The 21,605-nt window shown below is 36.8% G+C and overlaps 3 protein-coding genes across 5 annotated transcripts; all 3 read right to left on the bottom strand.

Moving 5' to 3' along the window:
- Nucleotides 1-143: 143 nt before the first annotated feature.
- On the bottom strand, nt 144-7,388 carry LOC116291136 (ribosome biogenesis regulatory protein homolog). The gene is made up of 14 exons (XM_031698255.2): nt 7,226-7,388; nt 6,813-6,885; nt 6,502-6,540; nt 5,783-5,821; nt 5,361-5,411; nt 4,906-4,956; nt 4,425-4,503; nt 3,630-3,737; nt 3,477-3,523; nt 2,892-2,957; nt 2,030-2,074; nt 1,489-1,587; nt 964-998; nt 144-378 (listed from the first exon to the last, which is right to left on the bottom strand). Exons 1-14 carry the CDS (start codon nt 7,372-7,374, stop codon nt 246-248), a joined length of 1,014 nt encoding a protein of 337 aa, XP_031554115.2. The 5' UTR covers nt 7,375-7,388; the 3' UTR covers nt 144-245.
- Nucleotides 7,389-7,627: 239 nt separating this feature from the next.
- Nucleotides 7,628-16,877, bottom strand: LOC116291225 (uncharacterized). Of its 3 annotated transcripts, none has more exons than XM_089032091.1 (11): nt 16,750-16,877; nt 15,727-15,852; nt 13,849-14,060; nt 13,361-13,480; nt 12,969-13,063; nt 12,475-12,628; nt 11,910-11,973; nt 10,938-11,206; nt 10,463-10,643; nt 9,551-9,788; nt 7,628-8,891 (listed from the first exon to the last, which is right to left on the bottom strand). In XM_089032091.1, the coding sequence occupies exons 1-10, from the start codon at nt 16,781-16,783 to the stop codon at nt 9,553-9,555; spliced, it is 1,491 nt and encodes a 496-aa protein (XP_088888217.1). In that variant the 5' UTR covers nt 16,784-16,877; the 3' UTR covers nt 7,628-8,891; nt 9,551-9,552. The 3 variants fall into 3 exon arrangements, with proteins under 3 accessions (XP_088888217.1, XP_088888215.1, XP_088888216.1); XM_089032089.1 differs by having other exon boundaries at nt 15,727-16,113; nt 16,750-16,770; XM_089032090.1 differs by lacking the exon at nt 16,750-16,877 and having other exon boundaries at nt 15,727-16,127.
- A 900-nt stretch (nt 16,878-17,777) lies between these two features.
- LOC116291176 (matrilysin) lies at nt 17,778-21,439 on the bottom strand. The gene is made up of 7 exons (XM_031698304.1): nt 21,345-21,439; nt 20,922-21,115; nt 19,597-19,776; nt 19,189-19,499; nt 18,965-19,006; nt 18,428-18,529; nt 17,778-17,909 (listed from the first exon to the last, which is right to left on the bottom strand). Exons 1-6 carry the CDS (start codon nt 21,423-21,425, stop codon nt 18,429-18,431), a joined length of 909 nt encoding a protein of 302 aa, XP_031554164.1. The 5' UTR covers nt 21,426-21,439; the 3' UTR covers nt 17,778-17,909; nt 18,428.
- Nucleotides 21,440-21,605: the final 166 nt, after the last annotated feature.

Genomic DNA, 21,605 nt, shown 5'->3' on the forward strand with positions numbered 1-21,605 from the left:
CCCTTGAGGTCTCCATATTATAGAAGTTTCTTTATAAGTGGAAAAGAGTAATAGGCACCAAAGTTGTCTGTATGAGAGTTGTTTCCGATACTAAGATGTTCGACTCTATTCAACTCAGCCCATGTAAAAACAACACTAAACAGTCCTTAAATTTTGCTTTAATGTAAGTATTCCGCTCCAATTTTCAAAATAAACATTTTTGTTTCCATTCATTTATGAAAATCTAACTTCCAATATTCTCGACTTTATTTTTTTCTTCCTTTTTTGCCACTTTTAGCAGCCGCCTGTCTACCCTGCTTTGAAGGGGAGGGTTTTATGCTTGATCCTTTCCTTCCTTTCTTTTTATTCTGGCCGCCCTTTTTGTTTCTTTCAGAAGCACTATGGGAAAGAAGATTAGGTTTTTGAAACAGAAACACACTAAAGATTTATATTATTATGTTTATATTATTTAATTATCTGTAGTTTTAAATGGTATTTCAATTCAACAGATCATTAATTTAAACTTTTCATTATTTCTTTTATGTTCATTTATTCAATCGTTCATTCGTTAGTTTTTATTTCCCACTCATTATATTATTCAGTTTTTCATTAATTCAATCTTCATCCGTTCATTCTTTCGTCCATTCATTCTTCCTTGTCTTTGTTTTTCCCCCCATTCATTTGTTTGTTAGCCTGTGTAGCCAGGCATTCCTTGTGGGTTTTGGGGAGGCTTGCTACAAGGAACGCCTGGCTACACAGGCTATTTGTCTGTTCGCTTCCTCACTATTTCATTCAATTATTTATTTCATCTTCGTCCGTTTATCCATGCATTCATTCATTCTTCATTCATCTATCCATTCTTTCTTAACTACCGGGTACTTTTGGGTACCCTGAGTACTGAGTTGAAGAAGCAGGGCATGGGAAGAGAGAGAATGAAAGTAGATAAGCTCTTAATAATTGGGATCCTTAGTATGTTTGTCTTACCTTTTCTGTGTGTTAGTGATATGTTTGCTAACAGCCTGAGCAAAATACAAAATGAAGTTGTTAAGTTAGGGAATAAATCTCCTCTGATATATTGGAAAGACAACTGAGAGAACTCGACAGCCCGGAGGTGGTGTCAGGGTGTCAGGGTTGATAAAATTTGAAAGTCTTTTTAATTTTTTTTTGGTGTGGGGGGGGGGGGGGGGGGTGCAATTGTTTCTCAGCTCTGGAGTTCCAGGTTCGATTCCTTGACTTGACATTGACATCACATGTAAGGAGATAAAAAGTTTGTTAGGTCTTTCCTGTGCTTTGAGGGATTTTTTCTGGTTCTCCAGTTTTCCTCCCTCTAAAAAAACTTAACAAGCAAAAACCAATTCCACTTCTGCCTTAGCCATGGCCTGACTTTCATCAGCCCAGAAGCTGTTTCAGGGCAACAACAAATTTTGAAGATATTTTAAAGTTTTTTTCCTTTCTTCAATACAGTGTACTTTAGCTGTGTATTTAAGGCAGCAGTTCATGCTACAATACCTTGTTCATGTCCAATGTTGGTTCTTTTTTGAATATTTTATTCACAACTTCCAGGCTCCTGGTTTTTTCATTTGAAAAATCACCAACAACTTTTTCAAACTGAAAAAAAAAAGGTGTGTTTGTTTTATGGACTATAATAACTTGAATATTTGAGATTGCAGAAAAGAAGAAAGGAAGGGTGGGATGGATTAGTGGATAAATGGAAGGAAAGAAGGAAGAGATTAATGGATGGAAGGAGGGAGGGAAGAGATGGATGGATAGATGGATGGGAGAAAGAAAAGGACTGATAAGTGGAAGGATGAGAGGAAACAAGAGAAATAACAAAAGAACAAAAAAGAAATGGATAGATGGAAATAGATGGATGGAAGGAGTGTAAGAAGAAATGTATGGATGAAAACAGGGAAAGAATGTATTGATGAAACGAGGAAAAGGATGGATGGACAGAAATGTGAAAGGATGAGAGAAAACAAGAACTAGAGATTAAACAACAAAGGTACAAAGAAAAACAGAAACAAAAAGAAAAGAAAACACATTTGAATACCTTTCTTTTCCTTCCTTCTGAATTCTTTGCGACTTTTTCTTTTGGCTGAGAACAAAATGGATCAAAAAATTTAAACATGAAAAATAACTTTTGCTTCAGTCACCCAAACACCATGTTCTATAAGACCATTATGCTAATGTTACTTAACCAAAGCAGCTGCCCACCCAGATGTTTCATTCTGTGGTAAATAATTTTGAAGCTATATCTCTTATTCTCAAGTTATCATAGTCTCCCCTGACTGGCAATTTACACTAACATTTATTCAAGATATAACTGTTTTAAGTGATGTAATCAAGAACATTTTCAAGGTTACTCATTTTTAGTGGCTTTTAAAGCACTTTGAATTCAAAGTTTCAAAATTATTCTTCACATTTGGTGCCAGAAAGGCTCTAAAGGGGTTCTATTAACATTTCATAATTTTATAACACTATTCATAAAGTTTTTTGATAAGTACTTAGAATTTTAGAATTATTTAAGGTATTTAATTGAAATTCAAGTGCTAGTAGAATACTCAATGGTATTTCCAAAACTGGTATTCATTTTCTTTCAAAGGCTTTTCAAGCACTTTACAGGATAAAAGTGCTGTTCTTGCACTCTTTAGTAAATAATAAATTCTGTGTAAAAACATTAACTTTTATCTCATTGATCAGTGTGTAATGATGCAAACAGTGGCAATACTTGCTTTTCTCTGCTAGTAGACTGTCACTTACATATATATTTATACGCCAGTATGCAGCCAATCAGAATGAAGCATTCATAGTAGCCCACGACTGTAGCTGGTTCATGGTTAATAATACTATTGGATATCACTGTACGACATGCAAAAGCATGGATGACGATTACTATTACTTTCTACACTTACAAGTTTTTCAGTAAATTTTCCCACAGATGCAGTAGCTTTCCTTGAAGCATTTATGTTTGCTTGAAGCTAAACAATGAATAAAACGATAAGATATTTAATGTGTAATTTCGATTATCATTGGCTGTGCTCAAACAAACTAGTTCATGAGAGTGATTCTTAAAACTGACATTGTAAAACACTTGATGAAATAAATAATTAGATGTAAACCTATTTCAAAAAATTAATGTTGTCATCGCCAAAGGCGAAAAGTAATAGGAGATTGGCAAGAAGCGATAGGACAGATAGGTCATTCCAAGATCCAAGAATAGCTGGAATGGCTTGTGTTTCTACTTCTTATTCTCATCAAGAACATGGACCTTAGTGTTGAGACTGATTCAATGTTGTTTGTATTCAACAAAACCATTTCCATGTGGGTGCAAGGAACATTCCCCTGTCACCTTTGAAGATAACAACATTTATAGGTGTATGACATGCACTCTGGTTGGTCCAAAACTATGTTTATGAGAATAGCAAGATCCTCAGGTCATTTTTTTCTGCACTCGCTTTTCATACGATCATGTGTGTGTGTTAAATAAGAGAACATACTTGATCTTTTGATGCCTTCGTGGATGGCAGAAGATTCTTGTCAGGAACTAAATTAAAATGAAAAACATAAATAATAAGACCACTTTGTTTATGTATTGATTTTCTTTCAAATTTCAAATCAATTAAAATCTACAGAGTTTTTATTCAACTTACTCTTTACACTCTTGTGTTTAGCGATGTTCCTCAATCTTTGATATTCATTTTTGCTAACATTTTCCTTCTTTTTCTGGATACGCTTTTCAAACTGGTCTTCGTATGGATCTAAGACATAAGATGGGAACAAATCATGGATCAAACTGGTCTTCATATGGATCTGAGTTATTAAGATGGGGGAAAATCATCCATCAAATCATTTCAATACTGGAAAACTTGATTTTATTTTCCTCTTTGGAGGAGTTTCATCAAATTTAAATTTTATTAAACCCTGAACAACCTTTGGGCTGATCAAAGTACAGTTTTTGTACTAGATCATGGCCACAGATCGAACCCTGAAACCACCACTGGGCTGATCAAAGTCAGGACATGGCTAACTCACAGATCAAACCCTGAAACAACCTCTGGGCTGATCTAAGTCAGGGCACGGCTAACTCACAGATAGAACCCTGAAGCAGCCTCTGGTCTGATCTAAGTCAGGGCACAGCTAACTCACAGATTGAAACCTAAAACAACCTCTGGGCTGGTCAAATTTAGGGCACGGCTAACTCACAGATCTAATTGCAATTTAGCATTATTAGGATTTGCAAAGGGAAGAAAACAGAGAATTAAAGGATAAAAACCCTTGAAAGGAGTGAGAGACCTAACAAACTCTACTCACATGTGATGGAGAGTATAGGAATGAAACCCATGACCCCAAGAGGTGATCAAGAGGCAAGCACACTACTGCTATACCACACTGTCATCAATCTTTGAAGTTGAAAATAAGCCACCTGTTGGGGTAGCAATACTAACCTGCATTCTTAGGAACTTCAATAACCCAGTCTTGTGTTTCATCATTTGTTCTCTTATATCCGTATCTGGGAAGCCATTTCTAAATTTATAAATAGATATCAGATTAAATAAAAAAGTAGAAATGACAGGATTCGTGTAAGGATATTCAAAACAATATCTGGGCTTTTAAGAAACATTTCCATCAATTTATCAATTTCCTGGATACTCATTCTCGTTTCCAGACCCTACTCATTAGCCAAATTGTAGGCTCTGGGGAACCCTACTGGCTGGAAGCCAGAATCTCGGACCAGGTTGTAAGAGCGCATGCTCTATCTTAGGATCGCTGACTATAAAATACCAGCTCAACCTTTCCAACAGCTTGCTTACGTCTTCAATTTGCAACACATCCTTTTCGAGACATGACTAAATGAGCCAAAACTGATTTGTTTTATAATCATGACTAGCGAATGACGGCCATTCTTTTTAGCCTTATTACACCTACCTGTTTTGCTTCATCCCATATTTTTCTGTCCCGCTTTGTTTTTTGGATTCCCTGTGAAAGAAAATGAAATGAAAATTGAAGACAACCTGTGTGTACCGAACAATGTTATGACAAACTGATGAAATGTTTCAGCATGTTTTCATTTATCATTAAAATTTGTGAAAGTTGAACCCAGGATTAATTTAATTGTATGTCTTTCAATAGTAACATTATTTTTAGAACTGATGATAGGTTTTTAAATTGGTCCTGTATATGTGGTTAACACTGAATAAATTGTAGTTGATTTCCAATTTTTGCTCTCTAAATTTTCAATCTACCTACAGTACCAAACACTATGATAGGATAGTGCCAATCTTTAGAAGTTAAAAACTCATACTTGTACTAGTTCTTGTATCCAAAGGTCTCTAATAACTAAGCAAGTTTCAAAAATATCTAAGAATGCTATTAAATCTTACTTTTTCCTTTGCAAACTTCTCCCATCTGGTCAATGGTTTAGGCTTTGGTATCTGAAAATAAAAGGATATTATAATTTGTAATCTTACTTTTAAAAGCAAATTTCATGATTTTATATTGCAGTATATTTACTATAAATTAATATTTTTTTTAGAAAAGAGATAAACAGGAGAGATCCTTCCTTTTTTTGGATCATCTAAAAGCAACACTAATAAAAGTAAATATAAAAACACATCACACTTTATTCATGATATATTGCAGTCACTGGGATACTATCTGTTTGGTCAAAGTCTCTAACCTCCTTCCTCCTCCTCCAAACCCCCCGCCCCCTCAACAACATACACTACCTTCACTACAATTATTATTCCTTTTCTATCATGCATATGTAATATACAGTATAGCTATACTGTTAAATGATACTTACTGGTTTTTCTCTAGGGATTATTGTGGTTGGTCCAGGAAGCTACAAGAAAATTATTTTAAAAATCAATGCAATGTTGCTAGTTAAGTAGAGCTTTAAATATGGATCTTTCACAAAAACTGGACCTTTATCGCAGGCCTCCATGTTTATTCTCATGAGAATAAAATTGATGCGTAGTGTTGACCTCATCCTGAAGGCCTTACAGGGAAATTTATATTTCCAGCCAACCTGGCTGTCATATGATAAAGGGCCATATGGAGTTAAAGTTACAGCTGTATGCAGCCTTACAAATTAATTAAAGTAATAATATAATGTACATGAAAATATAACAAGCCAACTGAGCGAATCGAGAGCAAGCAGCAAAGCCAAGATTTGATATGAATATCTGACAAACAACTTGGATGTTATGAAAGATTCTTGGGAATGAAAAAACATGGCTATGCTACTGATTCTGCTCTCTCCTTACTGGTTATTTTTATAATAATAATAATAATAATAATAATAATAATAATAACTTTATTTAATGAGGGTGGCACTAAATAGTGTACTACACTAATAAACTTGTGGCCCTCAACATAAAACTACTAATATTTACAAAAATCTTTTATGTTATAAAAGATTCTTAGGAATGAAAAACATGGCTATGCTACTGATTCTGCTCTTTCCTGATTGGTTATTTTTGAAAGTGAGTTCCTCATTAGCATTTGAGATAATATCTTTACCTTTGCCAATATGGTGTCTTCATATCGTTCTACCTCGAGCTGAAATTATGAATAAATGGCATACTGTATTTAGCCTTGTTTTAACAAGATACACAAGTAAAAGATTTCTTTTCGTGAAAATAGGCTCAATGCATGAGGATCACAAGCCTTGAGGTGCAATCACATGACGTAAAATACCTCAAGATACCACCATGTTGGATGATAATAACAAAACACAAAATCAACCAACATGGAGGCTATGACGTACTGTAACATGCGCATCAAGCATACGCTTGTGTTTGTATCGCTAATGATAAATATTTGTTTACTACCTTCCATATTTCATTGAAAAGAAGTTGAGTGTTGTCTCTGGCAAGATTTGTAAGGAAGTCTTCCTTATTTTTCCTATAATAAGAACGAGACCAAAAAAAACTTCTAAGAATATTAATTTTTATTATTGAATATTATTATTAATTTAAGAATATGTTCACTAAACCCGTACAGCATTAACGTTCTAAATATGTAACAGATCAGAATTGAATAACGCTTAATGTCATTGCACATGATATCTAGGTTCATTTTTTTGCTTTTAAAACACTTTAGATTGTAGTTAGAAACCTGAATCAAGTTAAGATAGCGTTAAAAGGCTTCAATAAAACTAATTTCTCACGTGTATGTTTGTGATATTTTACAACAACATGACTTTTCCAAGCACGTGTTACGAGAAATTCGAAGCACAGCTTACCTATAGAGTTCCATGTTGACTGGCTGTAAGTCATTCAATAACAGATTACCCATATCTAACTCCGGGTCTACTTCTTTCGAGACATTAATGGTCTTAAACTGTGATTTTTTTAAAACAGCTTCGACGTTCACAGCTTGTTCGTCCGCCATGTTGAATATCTTCGTTCCCAAGGGCCTTTGAGCTCGCAAGATTAGCACAGGTAGCCCAAGGCTTCACTACGTAAACTTTTTCCCATTCCAGACTCTCCTTTTCGCGATGTGTTTATCATTATTTGTTTTGCAAATAATGACCTCACCTCTAATGTATTCAGTATCTAGACCTCTTGGAGTCCCTGTATCAAATTTACCTGGCTCTCCTATCCCCTCCGCACTAATTGCGCGCTCAGTCAGCAAACGAAAACTATTGCAGAGTGGACCTTTTTATTTTCTGATAGAGGTCAGTTTATTTACAACATACAAAGAAAACTGATTAAAGGAGATCCTGTTGGTGATCAGCTATTTCTCAAAAGGTTGGTGAAAGTTATGTTGCATGTAGCATACCAACGCACGAATTGCGCTATAGGTGATGTCAATCACAATCTGCGAAAGGTCAAAACAACATGGAATTTTCCTAAAATCTGTCTGCACTTTTTTCTGGCATATTTTCTTCTGTACACTACTGACATTATTTACGTCTCAAGGTTGAAAACGTAGCTACAAATTAGCTAAAATTCCGATGATAAAGAAATGTGGAATTCATTAATTTAAAAAATGTTGCCTGTCTGTACTAGCTGTTAGGGTGCAAAGACTTGGGAGTGCTTCCCAAAGCTTGGCTTTGCCATCTTGCATTTTTTAATGCATTCTTTTAAAGCATGATATCAAATGTACTATACTTCTACATAATAGAGGCGTACTTCGTTTGCTACTTCATAGGAATTCTCAGGGCCGGATCCAGGAATTAGTTCAGGGAGGGGTGCTGCGCACAAAGTTAACCCAGGGAGGGGTGCACCCATTAGAATCAAAGGGGAAAAAAGTATTTTGTATTGGTTATCTTCGAAGTATAGGGGCACAAAGTCGAACCAGGGAGGGTTGTGCACCCCCTTCACCCCTCCCTTGGATCTGCCACTGATTCTATTGAGTTTTGTATCGAAAACTACTTGAAAGTGTTTCTCTGAGCCCAGCTTGATGATTCCAAAGTGGCTATGTCGGACAAGCTAAAATGTGTTTTGAGAATAAACTGCATGGAACAGACACCGATTGTTGAAAATCGTAAATGCCTGTCTTAGAACCAATCCATTCTCAAGGTACATTGAGAAAAAATCGATAACTTCTAAAAAATCTTATGAATTTGAATTTCTTGGTCGGATATTCTGTATTCCATTGAGGAAACTACCCATTGTTTGGGTGGACACTCGAGCATAGCTGGGATCGGTTTGATCTATTTTTGTTTCCAGTTCACAACTGATGCACTTTTTAACCCGATACTGAGTGTTTTTTACGCCCATGCTGCTTGACGCCGATTCATTTTATGCTTTCAGTTCATAATGCTTTTTGACGTGATATTTAATTTACGAGGAGAGAGGCGCTGCTCGTTTGCGAATGTGTTTTTTTTGAAGGGGGGGAGCTTGCTCTTGTTTCCATGATGGCTTGTGTCTTAAATGCTTTACGATTTTTCTGTTCTGTGCTGCCTGAAAAATAGACCAAAGTAAATGTTTTTTAATCAAAAATCCACATTTATCAGTACTTAGAAAGAATTTAGTCAATTGAAAAGTTGACGTCGCCTAATAAGCTATTATGGACTATTTTAGTCTTGGCTAACGATACAACAACTGTAACGCATTTACTATTTTAGATGACGTCACCTAAATTGTTATGTAAATATTAATTTTAAATAAATTTATCTAACTATTCAACAGCGTGACTAAATGTATGATTTTTATAGTCAGTAGTATTTACAGTTAGAGAACTCGAACCACGAACACGAACTTTGTTGGTTGATTGGTGTTGGTGGCTTGGTGGCTTGGTGGCTTGGTGGCTTGGTTGGTGGGTTGGTGGGTGGGTTGGTGGGTTGGTTGGTTGGTGGGTTGGTGGGTTGGTGGGTGGGTTGGTGGGTTTATGGGTTGGTGGGTGGGTTGGTGGGTTGGTGGGTGGGTTGGTGGGTTGGTGGGTTGGTGGGTTGGTGGGTTGGTGGGTTTATGGGTTGGTGGGTTTATGGGTTGGTGGGTTGGTGGGTTTATGGGTTGGTGGGTTGGTGGGTTGGTGGGTGGTTGGTTGGTTGGTTGGTTGGTTAGTTGGTTGGTTGGTAGTTTTGTGTTTGTTCGTTCGTTCGTTCGTTTTCCAGTTTTACCTTCATAGAGCTACAACTTTTTTCAGCCTCTTAGTGATGGCATTTTTCTCATCATCGTCTTTTTTAGATTCCATCTCACAGCCTGATGTGTTCTGGTTTCTCAGTCGCTCAAGTCTTTCAACACCTTCCTTTTTATAGATGGATTCAACTTTGCAGTTGCAATTCTCGCATAGTTCTTCGACCTCAAGATTTGTGATGATGTACTTCAAGGCCTTTTTTGCTTCCATTTCTCTCGCTTCTAAAATTCAATGGTAGAAAATAATTCTTTAGGAAACTTAAATGTATGTCAATGCTAAACACAATAGGTGTATCATAGCCGTATTACCGATTATGATTATGACCTTTATCTCGCGCCCGACAGCTTTGTTGGTTTGATTAGTTTTCCCTCTGGTCTCACATTCATGAATGTTATATGGGGGTATTCGTGGGGTGCATGTTACGTCATAGCCGCCATCTTGGTCGACGATAACAAAGCATCGCTGATGAACTTCTCTTGTTACATCTACCAACATGGCAGCTGTTTCATTGTTATTCTTATTTCAAGGGATTTTAAGTCACATGTCCTGTTGCACCCCAAGATCATAATTATATAAACGAAAGTTTCTGTCCTCGCAGGCGCCTTTTTATAAAGCCTAACTATTCTATGTGAGCTGTACGCCCAGATTTTATATCAGTTTAGAAAATATTACACAGAATCATGCAATAGAGTGTTTTGTGAGAAGTCAGCTTTATTGATGTACCAAATTATAAACTTTCTGCACAGTTTTTGAATAGAAATCGATCTATTTCTACTCAAAAACTGTGCAGAAAGTTTCTATTATTTGATTAGAGCTAAATTCCCAAAAATGTATTGTTTTGGTTCAACAACATGGCAGCTATGACGTCACTTGAAAACGCTCAATAGAAACCAACCTTCGTCGTCGATTTGATTCTGTTTGATAATCCTTGGGTTATAGTATATGTACTCCCAGAGAACCCCTGCTGCAGTCATCACAGCAAACAGCACTATCAAAATAATGAAGAACTCGTAGTCCTCGAACAAGCTACCGCCGCCCGTTTCATCGTCTTTGGATATGGCTGTGCTTGACAATAACTAGACCAAAAAAAGAATGGATTATTTATAATTTTTATCGGGGAGGGAGGGGTGGATTCAGGGATCTGAAAAAGAAGAGGCCAGCAATGTTTAGCGTAAGACAAATCTCAGTTCTAATTATGCAAAATAAAACAAGAGAAGATTCTAGTCTAGTGCGTGCTCCCAAGAAAAAATTTTCCAATTATCAAATTTTTTGCGTTCTGGGTATATTCCAAATGAATCCAAAACCAAAAAGGGATGGGACGCGCCCTTCACCTCCCCCTTTAAATACGACCATATAGGCACGTGACCTACCTCAGCTGCTTCGTTCTGGAATGAAAGCTCATTCGCAAAACTTTCGATACATTCTTTGACAACGGTACACATCTCCTGTTTGGGCATAAGAAGTTTTAAGCCCCATGTAAGCTTGAAGTCAATTATCTTGCCAATCTCGATGGTGCTGTCTTCTTTGATGATCTTTTGGTCACTAACAACATAGTGTTTGTCGATCAAAAGCCCTTCAACGCTTTTGTCTTTTAAGGCTTGAATCATCCCGGAGTTGTCTGAACCGATACTCGAAAGCTCTGGAGGGTAAGGTTAAGTACAGTAAGTTATTAAACCAGTTAAAAAAAAACAATCACAGCACAAGAGATGACGGATAAGAGATTAACTAAGTTCATCAAATTGAGCTGATCCTCGCGGTATATGAACTAAGTTCATTTTCACTTGACGACCATCACTCCCCGTAAGGGACTATTCCATGAGGTTCCCTCCACAAGCACTACCACTACATTCACTATTTTACGGAGGGAGGAGAACCGAAGAACTTTCATGGTAATGAGTACTCAACTCCTTTGTTGACTTTTACGGAGGGAGGAAAACCAGAGAACCCCGGGCCGGAGAAAGACACGCGTGGCAAAAGAGCTAGACAACACATCAAACAACAACTCAACTCGCATTTGCGGTTCAGTCGAGAATAAAGCCCCACGACTCCAGGCATGTACTACACAGCGGTGAGTGACAGCGCTGTAGGAGCACATACCACTTGTGGTTATAGATTCGATGCCCTAAATCGATGAAACCGCGAAACCACAAAAAATAAAAAGGCTGTCGCGAAAAATCGCATGTAAAATTGTCCGGATTCGGATTCGCCAATATGCAAATCACAACATCCCTCTACCCTCTAAAAGTGTTTCTCCGTGTCTGCAGGCCTGTTTCTGAGCCTGAAGTCCCTAGCCATTAGTTAGCGGTAAACCTGATGTTATTCAAAAGTCTCTAATATCGTACCTTTGTATTGTGCACCAAGGTCTGCGACAGCTTTGCGTTCAGCACCTCCTTTGAAGACTGCTATCTGTGGATGAAAAATATTCACATATGTTATTGTTATTTCAAGATCTAGAGAATGTTTTTTTATATCGTTGAAAAAAAAAAATGTATGAAAATTTATATCGTTTAAAAAAAATGTCCACTTCCTTAATTGCGGAAGTTCAGATTCCTAGAAAATTTACATGTATACGCCTATGAAAATCTCGAAAAAATGAAGGTCATGAGTTTATCTGTGTTATAAATTTTATGTGTTACCATCGGTATATAAAGGCATCAATGGTATTATCACCATGCACCATCATTATCAACAACATCATCATCATCTTCTTTTCATCGATATATCATCATAAGTAGCGATAACATCATATCTTCAGCATTTCATCATCATCATCACCACCACCACCACCACCATCATCATCATCCTCGTCATCATTATCATCAACTTACGCATAAATTGTGGTTTTTGCGCAATTTGTTCTGTATCTGTCACTGAAAGACTTTACCAAGTTTACTTTTCCAACTTTACCTTTTTGTTGAATAAATTCAAATCTGTCTCGATTTCTCTGGCCAAAGATGAGGTGAAGTTGGCCGTCAAAACAGAGAAGGCGACAAGGCCAAGCAGCATCCACAAGATACTGAACATTCTGGCGGGAACTGACTTGGGTGCCAGGTCACCATACCTAAGAACGAAATGGGAAATTTTTAATTGTCATATCACATGTACCTGTAGTAGAGGTAGATACTGTTCCCCCGTTTCACACCACATGTCATTCCCTTGAGTGTTATATCTTTTCGTAAAATCTCCCTCCCTTCCTTCCTTCCCTCCCTCCCTCTCCCTCCCTCCCTCCCTCCCTCTCTCTCTCTCTCCAAAATTAGCTTAGAATGAATTCATAATGTATGCCAGAAGAGAGATGAAATTTTTAGATCCACCCATCCAACTCAAAAATAATCATCAGACTCCTCTTAATTTTCACCTCCCCCCCTCCCCCTAATATACGTAATGAAATAAATTTTGCTTACCCAACCGTTGTCATGGTAACAAAAGCCCACCAGAATCCCTGCCACGAACCGCGCACAAAAGATGGCGGGAAATCTCCAGGATTTCTCCTACGATCCTAAATACATTTTAGACAAAAATATTTTATACATTTTGAAATTTCCCATGAAAAACTATGTCTTTGATAACACAATCTCGTACCCAGAGCCCTTATCCCTCACTAGCTGCGCATGCGCGATGAAATCATTAAAATTAAATAATTACATTTTTTCCTCGAGCATGCGCAGTAAGAAACAAGGTGACACAGATCAGCCAGAAGCGCTGCGCGCATGAGTTTAGTTGATAAATCCGCTGCCAGCCAGGCACGAGGTCTCTAGTTGAGCATTGAACGTACATGTATGTAACGTATACTTACAAGCAACCACATGCAGATCCCAGCAATACCGGTAAGGATAAGAGTAAGGCCAATCACTTGTCCGCCGTTAATGAAAGAACCTGCAAGCTGGTTTAGTGGCTTCTTCACATTTCGTCTAACCTGATAAAAGAAAATTTGAAAAAGCATTCAGTTAGACCACAATATCACCGAGGGATCTGGTTTAAAACTAATTGGAGCAATTTGATTTTTTCTTCCTTCCTTTGTACGTTTTTCTTTGGCTACAGTATCTGTTGTATCTTACTGTCTATCTGTCTGTCTGTCTTCTGTATGTGGGTGTGTCTGCCTATCTTTAACTGTCATGTTGTCTATCTGTCTGTCAATCTGTTTTACTTGTCCATCTGTGTGTGTGTGTGTCTTCCGTATGTGGGTGCCTATCTGTGTCACTGTTTTCCGATCTGTCCGTTTTATGCAAGGGCTTTCTTCACTTCTTCATTAAACCTATAAATGATATCACTAAAGTAGCTTACCACATATGCCAGGCCCGCAGACTCGTAAATTCTGACAAAACAAGGATCATTGCTCTTAGTCTCTATGGTAATTGGTAAAACCATCTTATTGGTCGATCCCAGATTAGTGTAGCGTGACTCATTGATAATCTTAATATACTCTTGTTCTTGGCCCCAGTGGATTTTCAATGACGTGGATGCCGTCAACTTTTCTGTTAGCATGTTGAATAAGCCTACAAAACCGCAAGAAATAAAGTTATAATAAGCATTAGTATATAAAATAGTATCCAGGCCTGCCAGCCGACTATTCCCTTGAGTGTTATTCTGATCATTTTCACAAGTGCTTAAAAACAACAAGGAATGACAACACCTTTTCTTGTAAAAACAAACATTTTAAGCTTGAAAATTTGCCGGAAAATATTTAGTGTTAAGATTGTTAACATTTCAATTTTTGAAGAAAAATATTTAGTTCTAAAAGTCTTAACGTTTCAACTGACCTTTGAAGAAAAATAACTTCAAATTTTAATATGTCTAATATCGACACCCTAAAAACAACCCCTGGGCTGATATAGAGTGATTTTGAAGCGATATTAAAGGTGCGATTGACGGTGAAATTTTCTCTGCGACTTGTCTTGCAACAGCATTGCGACACAAGTTGCAAGAGTGTCTACACGGTGCAACGAAGAAGCAATCGTACGCGTTGCCTTATCCGTGTAATCGCGCCCTAAGTGTGAGTTATTCTCACGATTTGATCGTGTTTTTTTTGTGTGTGTGTGTGGCTAGCTTTCTGTGGTTAAGAATATGTATTGGTTTTGTTATCAATGTCAACTAGAATGGACCAAACACCTTGAGACATACAAAGAAGAAAAATTTTTTGGTGGCAGAAAATGTGTGAGGCCAATTTTGATGCAAAAACACATGAGAAAGTACCTAGCGATATAGCGATATACAATTTCAAAAACCGGTAACCAGTTTTGAAGGGACTAACCTGTTCATATACATTATTCACTAGATTATACTTGCTAATAAAAACGCTGTAATTTTGCGCAGTTTTAAATCCTGAGATGACACCGGAAAACAGCCTAGAATTTCAACTAGTTCTCTGTGCTGTCGACTTTTTTGGAGCCAATTTAATTAATTAATGAAGATCTACAAAAATCCATTAGTACAATTTCATTTTAATTTGTCGTTAAACCGCATTTGTTTTTAATATTTGTTTCATATGGGTCTAGAACATTAGTTTTGCAATGGATAGATCGTTGATAGAGTCATGACAAGTTCCGAAAATAACTCAAAAACGTATTAAATCAAACTCCAACCCGTTTTCTTTTAAAATGCCAGTTAAAATATCTAGTAGTTATAAGAGCTAAATTTAGGTCGTACGATTTTAATATTATTATTAATTTTCAAAACGTACTTGCAGTCATGACAACTGAATGTGACTGGATTCGAAGTGAACTCCCGAACATACGCGTGAATACGAGAAAGCAAAACAAAAACAATCGAACAGGTGAAAATATCACCAACGAAGCAGATTGTTTTTACGAAAGGAAAACGTTTTTTACCTCTGCTAATGATTTCAAGAAAAATTCAGAAGAATGTTGGTCAATGGACAGTAAATTGCAGGGCATTTGAGTGGATAAACAATCGGTTACTATATGTTATTGCATGACTATGGGCCTCGAGGGTATTTGAAAAAATACATGTAATGGTAGTTCATATTTCAAGTTCTTGCTGGTTGTGTGAAACTAAACTCTGGGCAATTTAAGGGCATTAAAAGAGGCTTACTTTCAAATAGTTAATGAATAGTCCATCACTGGTGGCATGATATTGTCAAAAATCACCATGAAAAAACACTTAAAAACTATTATAGCGTCTAAGATTTTAACGTAAACTTACCTTTATGTTTGCTATTCGTAGTTGTCTTGTTCTTGTTGATTGAATACGGGAAAAATGACCAAAAATCGACCTTAAAGTCTGTATGGTTCGCAGTAAGATTCTCACATTTTAAAGCCGTAGTGTAATCTGCATACACGATAATACAAAAAAATAGGAATGCACCGAAATGACTTTTTAAAAATCTCATTGTTAAGAGCTTTCTAAAGAGACACCTCTTTCAACCTCAGGTGGTTTCAATTCAAAACAGATCTTCAAGAAACCACAACCTAAACTGTCTTTGCATTCCACTATTATGATTTCTTAACCAAGACACATTTTATCGCTAATGCTTAGCCCACGAACGTCAAACGCTGCTGAGAATGGATCCAGAATGAGCAAAACAAGCGTCTATGAATCAATTAGAAAATATTATCAATTATTTAATATTTTGCTTCATTCATTTGCGAGGCGTTACTAGTTTTTTCCATTCTCGATTTGTAAAATTTCAGCTGCTGATATAAAAACAACTTGAGAATGTCGCTTATGATTATAGCATCAAACTGCGAAGTTTTTCGACTTCCCAGTTATAACAGCATTCCTGGGCCATCATTTATTATCGAAGAAAACTACAGAATTCGGCTCGATTTATTCCCTACAACTCTATATTTAGTCTCTCCATGGATATCTTAACACATTGCTAAACAATTTCCTCCTCAAAATACTGTTTTTAAACCATTGGAAATTTTCAGATTTTATCGCCAAAACAAATAAGATTTTGTGTCGCACGATAATTTCAGAATTTGAACATTTCATAACACATTCATAGCTGAATAAATGATATACTTAAGACAGCGATTACTATTTCTTTTTCTCGGAACCCATAAATTCCAAGGAGTTCATTGAAAACTGCGTTTATTTATGCCATAGATAATTTAAAATTTTCATATCATAATTGGAGGATTTTCCTCGAGAGTCGAGAAGAGATATGTAAAAATCGTTAACAAGCAATTCAAGGATAATTAAAACAGATGTTGATAAACCAACCTTTTGAAAATGAAATCCTTTGTTTGAGTTTCATAGATATCAATGTATCATTCAAGTGATGCCTAAAAACAAAGACACCTTACCTAAGGGAATGTAAGCGTTGCGTGACGACACTGAAAGCGGCTCAGTGTGGGGGAGACTAAAGGGAATGACAAGTGGACTGAAATGGGGAGATAAAAAGTATGGAAGCCTAAATAATGATAAACTGTTTTGTGGTCGTTTTTCGTCAGCATGTCTACACACTCTTTCTAGCTCTCTCTCTCTCTCTCTCTCTCTCTCTCTCTCTCTTACCTATATCGTAGGTATTGTACTGCGATAAGGATTGTATCTAAAAAAAATTTTTCAAGCACCTTGGGAAATTTTTATGTGTGTACTATGCAAATAGAAAATATCCTTTCATTATTTATACTTTAATGAAACCTTTTTTGAGTTTACAGAAACTAAAAAGCGGCAAGTGTCATTTACTCGAATACCTAACGGGAATCCAGACATCAGTCTATAGACGTTATTAATTTATTTATGTGGAATTCTTAATGAAAAGCTTAAAAGCCTTCCTATTTGAGAACTAGGCTTAGGACAAATGCAAATTCCATAACTGAGGAGCGTATCATCCATGTTGACATGTGTGTTAGGAGAACTAGAAAATAAGAAAGAAACAAAGAAGGAAGGAAAGAAAGAAAGAAAGAAAGAAAGAAAGAAAGAAAGAAGAAAGAAAGAAAGAAAGAAAGAAAGAAAGAAAGAAAGATGAGGATCAAGGTCACGTGACCGCCTTATCTCAAGAATGTGGCCATACCAATTTTGGCGAGGTTTTGAGTAAGAAACGACAACATTGATAAGAAGAAAAAAATGATTTTAGCCACAAATTGTCTTCAATCCAGGCCTTAACATACTTGAGTAAAAACAGGAAGTTGAAAGGACATCATATCTCATAAGATGCGATGAGACTACCCGTAGTACATGCTGGTATTTAGCGCATTACCATGTTAAAATATTATTCGAAACAGCTGTCAATATAGGAAAAACAAATATGTTTTATAAATCGCATTTAATTCCTCTAAAGTCACTAAATACTACATATACTGATCAATATTGCTTCATTGTGCTGCAGTAACCGGTTTAACTTGTTTAACCGACAGATTGCCCAAATAATACCAAGGCATCTGAAAATAAAGGGAGTAAAAACTCAATCTGTCTTCTGTCGGACGGAAGGTGTCACTGTTAAAAGTTGAATATACCTCATACCTCTTTGAATATACCTCTTTACCTTGGGCGTAATGTTCTTCCATTTCAGCCCACATGTCATTCCCTAGAGTATCATTTCTTTACACACGTGGTCTAAAATGGGTGACAACTTTACGGCCAAGTTAAAGTGGTATCTTAGGTTTCCAAGATATGGACATTTTCTAGATGTCGCACTACTTGGCTTTTGTTAAGTCATCCATGTATTTAATTGAAGTAAAATAAGTTTAAATGCGGTTGAGGAAGCCTATCACGTGATGACATCCATGACAGAAGGTACAATAAAACAGAATTCTTTCTTAAGTAAATCGAATTACACCAGATTCAACTGCTCCTGTGTGTCATGGCTACCATCACGTGCGATGATGGAAAGCCTCTATAGTTATAAACAGGTGGAGTTTAAAAACTAAACCTTGGTTACATCACTACAATTTCATACCTCAACAAGTACCACATGTCCGCTTGCAATTATCCTTAACCCAGTCGTTGTTAGTACAGTAACTTGTCCAGTACGGACAGTTAGAGTCAGTATCAACGCAACCTGAAGATGAAATCACAACGATAATAATTTCATTCAAGGCTCCTCTGCCTAATGTTACCAGTGTTTCATTGTTACGCGCTTATCAAGACAACAGTCGCGACAGGTTAATCGGGCAATACGCTGCTGTCAATCAAAGTATGCAATTGCCGAACCGAATAATTCATTTGATTTACGGCAATCTATTTCAGCGCATAGTAATGAAAACAGTCAAAAAGACGAACGGTGAGTTGTTTCTTGTTCTGTTGGTTATATAAAGACATCGCAGTGTCTGCTATCGCGTCGACTGATGTTATAAAGTGCTTTCTGCTTTCCTTTTCAACTTTTCTGTTCAGTTTACTTTAGTTTGTAAATATGTGACTCACCGTTCGTCTCGGTTTGATGTTCATCATCAGTCATCATTTAAGTAATATGGCTGAAATCATGATAGCTACTTACTTCCGCCTCCGCCTGTGCTTGTGCCTCCAGAGCCTGGTCCTCCTGAAATTAATTTTTGTTTACAAAACAACATCTTACTTACTACCCATAATGTTATTGTGTATAGACCTGAATATTTGTGATAGAAAATCGTGCACAGGCGTGCGTGTGCACTTGGGCAAGGGGTTTTTTGAGTAGTTATCTTGCGTAGCATATCTCAAATAAAAAAAGCCCACGTTACATACCATAGTGAGCTTGGATTCCATTGATGTCATCTTGTTGGAGTCTAAAGTTTGGTACGTATCCAGTATAGTAAGGGTACATGACAGCATTCCTGACGTCACTGTGATGTAAGCCAAGGGCATGGCCAAACTCGTGGGTCGCCACCCACAAGAGATTGGTTCCGCTTGATGTTCCGTCTGTGTATGTTTCGTCCTCGTCGAAATGACAGCGTCCATCACTGGGGAAGAAGGCGTGGGCCAAAACCTTGCCTGGTCCATCGAAGACTTCGGAGCACACTCCCTCTGAGCTACCGCCGTGAGACTTGCCTCCGAAGCTATGGAGCAGCAAAATCAAATGATAGATAAAACTAAATAGAGTATAGATGAAAATAAATATGTTATATATATTAATGATTCATCACAGAAACCTACCAGACTTTGAGGTCAGCCGAAGATGCGCTTGAGGCTCTAGAGAAGCTCAGCCCAGAAACATCAGCCCAGTATTTCAGAGCTCTTGCAAAGATTCTATCCTGTTCACCAGACGATAAGTCACGTCCGTACTCAACGAAGTATGTCAGATGTTTCTTGCCCCATTTGGAGCCCAACTTGTATCTGAATAATTTGGACCGATTAAAATAAAGTCATACAACGAAAATAAATGGATAAAAATAAATAAATAAATAAATAAAATGCGATTTAACAGTGAATTCTTCTTTCAGATGGTTCTTGTTCCATCTGGAGCCCAACTTGTATCTGAATAATTTGGACCGATTAAAATAAAGTCATACAACGAAAATAAATGGATAAAAATAAATAAATAAATAAATAAAATGCGATTTAACAGTGAATTCTTCTTTCAGATGGTTCTTGTTCCATCTGGAGCGGGCCAAGTTGTACCTAGAAATAAAACATAGCATATATGCAATAAATTGAATATCATCTTACAATTACAATAACGGTTAGCTTTTTAGCAACTTAGTTATTACATTACAGTACTTACTTAGTTACATTAGTTATCTTATATATTGCATATCCTTTTTAGAATTATATTTTATTGAGCCATATTATTTTATTTTATATGTACTTTTAGCTGCGCATATGAGCATATGCATATGAAATATGCGCGTTATAAGTAATAGATTTATTATTATATTATTATTATTATAACTTGATTGGCTAATCAGTCATCGTCAATGAGAGCATAGACAACGATGATGAATGCAACTGAAGATGTTACAGTTTTTTTACAGTTCATACTATTACTAATAAAGTCGGTGATTTCAAGTTTTGTTTTGCAAATTGGTGTCATGATTATAAACTAAATGTTTAATATCGGTTATGATGAGGAACTCCATTGCAATCCTCAAAGAGGGGCGCTTATGCCCGACAGCTCGGAAACAAATTCCTTTTGCATGAGTGGATCTAGTGGTGGTTCGTCTGTTGTTATGCCGGATGAAGAAACATTTAGTTTATAAGTCCGTCATTGTTGCTGACGTTAGTGTTTATGCTTGTGGCCGTCGCTCTGCTCTTATAAATAGTTGCTAGCTGTTGCTGATTTTGTAACTGTTTTGTCCCTCGACTATAGTTGTTGTTGTTGTTGTTGTCATTACTGCTGTTTCTAAAGTAACTTGATGTAACTTGTTTTTGTAATTACTGTTTTAATAACTGAAACCTGTTTTTATTCTTAATGCTATTTCTCTTGTTTTTATTATTGATGTTGTACCAAATATCGCTGTCATTCTTTCAGTACGTCTTACCTTCTGATACGACTTCCACTGTCGTCCACATCAGGATCTCCACATCGAGGTTTCTTCATCTGACGAACGGTGGCCTCATCGATTTCACCAGTTACTGGAAGACCAGCAAACCTCTGGAAATTTCTAATGGCTGTTTTAACATCGTGGTTGCCGGAACGAGATGGTGAGATGTAGTGGAACTGACTGAGGTATTTCTAAGGCCAAACAAATAATACGTGTAATGCTACAATTATAATTACAAATACAATTACAAGTTCGACAAGATCTCATATCACGGCCACAAGAGGAAAAAGAACATGCACGTGAACATGCAAATGGTTTTCAAACTTGATTGGCTAAAGAGCATTTTCTAAAAGTGATTGGTTGAAACGAAGTGGAAACCAATTGAGGACTATTTTTACAAATAGACTTTCTAACATTTACCACTGCCATAGTTTTGTCATCATCTTCAGCGAGAGTAACAGCCACCCAGGCGAGCAATCCCAACAGTATCAGAGACTTCATGGTTGTTTGGTACTCTAGAGATTCTAGTGTGAGGATCAGAGGTTTCTGGGTCTGTTTTATAGTCTGTTGAGTGAATTATCTTCACATGCTGGGTCAACACAGGCAGCGCTAGGTCTGTTTGGCTGGGTTTGGTCAGTTGTGTCCAGTGACAGTCGATTCACAAAATTAATTTCTCAGAGT

The sequence above is a fragment of the Actinia tenebrosa genome, unplaced genomic scaffold, assembly GCF_029948245.1.
Source record: "Actinia tenebrosa isolate PJP-AT-01 unplaced genomic scaffold, QUT_ActTen_1.0 PGA_scaffold17__23_contigs__length_9995812, whole genome shotgun sequence".
Lineage (NCBI taxonomy): Eukaryota > Metazoa > Cnidaria > Anthozoa > Actiniaria > Actiniidae > Actinia > Actinia tenebrosa.

Excerpts from the sequence above, each read along its gene's own strand:
- LOC116291176 (XM_031698304.1), bottom strand. The coding sequence starts at position 21,425 with ATGAAGTCTCTGATACTGTTGGGATTGCTCGCCTGGGTGGCTGTTACT. Across the intron at positions 19,777-20,921 it reads AGTGGAAGTCGTATCAGAAG|ATACAAGTTGGGCTCCAAAT; the intron begins GTAAGACGTACT and ends CAAATTATTCAG. Across the intron at positions 18,530-18,964 it reads AAGCACAGGCGGAGGCGGAA|GTTGCGTTGATACTGACTCT; the intron begins GTAAGTAGCTAT and ends TTTCATCTTCAG.
- LOC116291136 (XM_031698255.2), bottom strand. The coding sequence starts at position 7,374 with ATGGCGGACGAACAAGCTGTGAACGTCGAAGCTGTTTTAAAAAAATCA. Across the intron at positions 5,412-5,782 it reads TAATCCCTAGAGAAAAACCA|ATACCAAAGCCTAAACCATT; the intron begins GTAAGTATCATT and ends TTTTATTTTCAG. Across the intron at positions 2,958-3,476 it reads CGAAGGCATCAAAAGATCAA|CTTCAAGCAAACATAAATGC; the intron begins GTATGTTCTCTT and ends TTCATTGTTTAG.
- LOC116291225 (XM_089032089.1), bottom strand. The coding sequence starts at position 15,913 with ATGAGATTTTTAAAAAGTCATTTCGGTGCATTCCTATTTTTTTGTATT. Across the intron at positions 13,481-13,848 it reads CTGCGGGCCTGGCATATGTG|GTTAGACGAAATGTGAAGAA; the intron begins GTAAGCTACTTT and ends TTCTTTTATCAG. Across the intron at positions 11,207-11,909 it reads CCTTGGTGCACAATACAAAG|AGCTTTCGAGTATCGGTTCA; the intron begins GTACGATATTAG and ends CTTACCCTCCAG.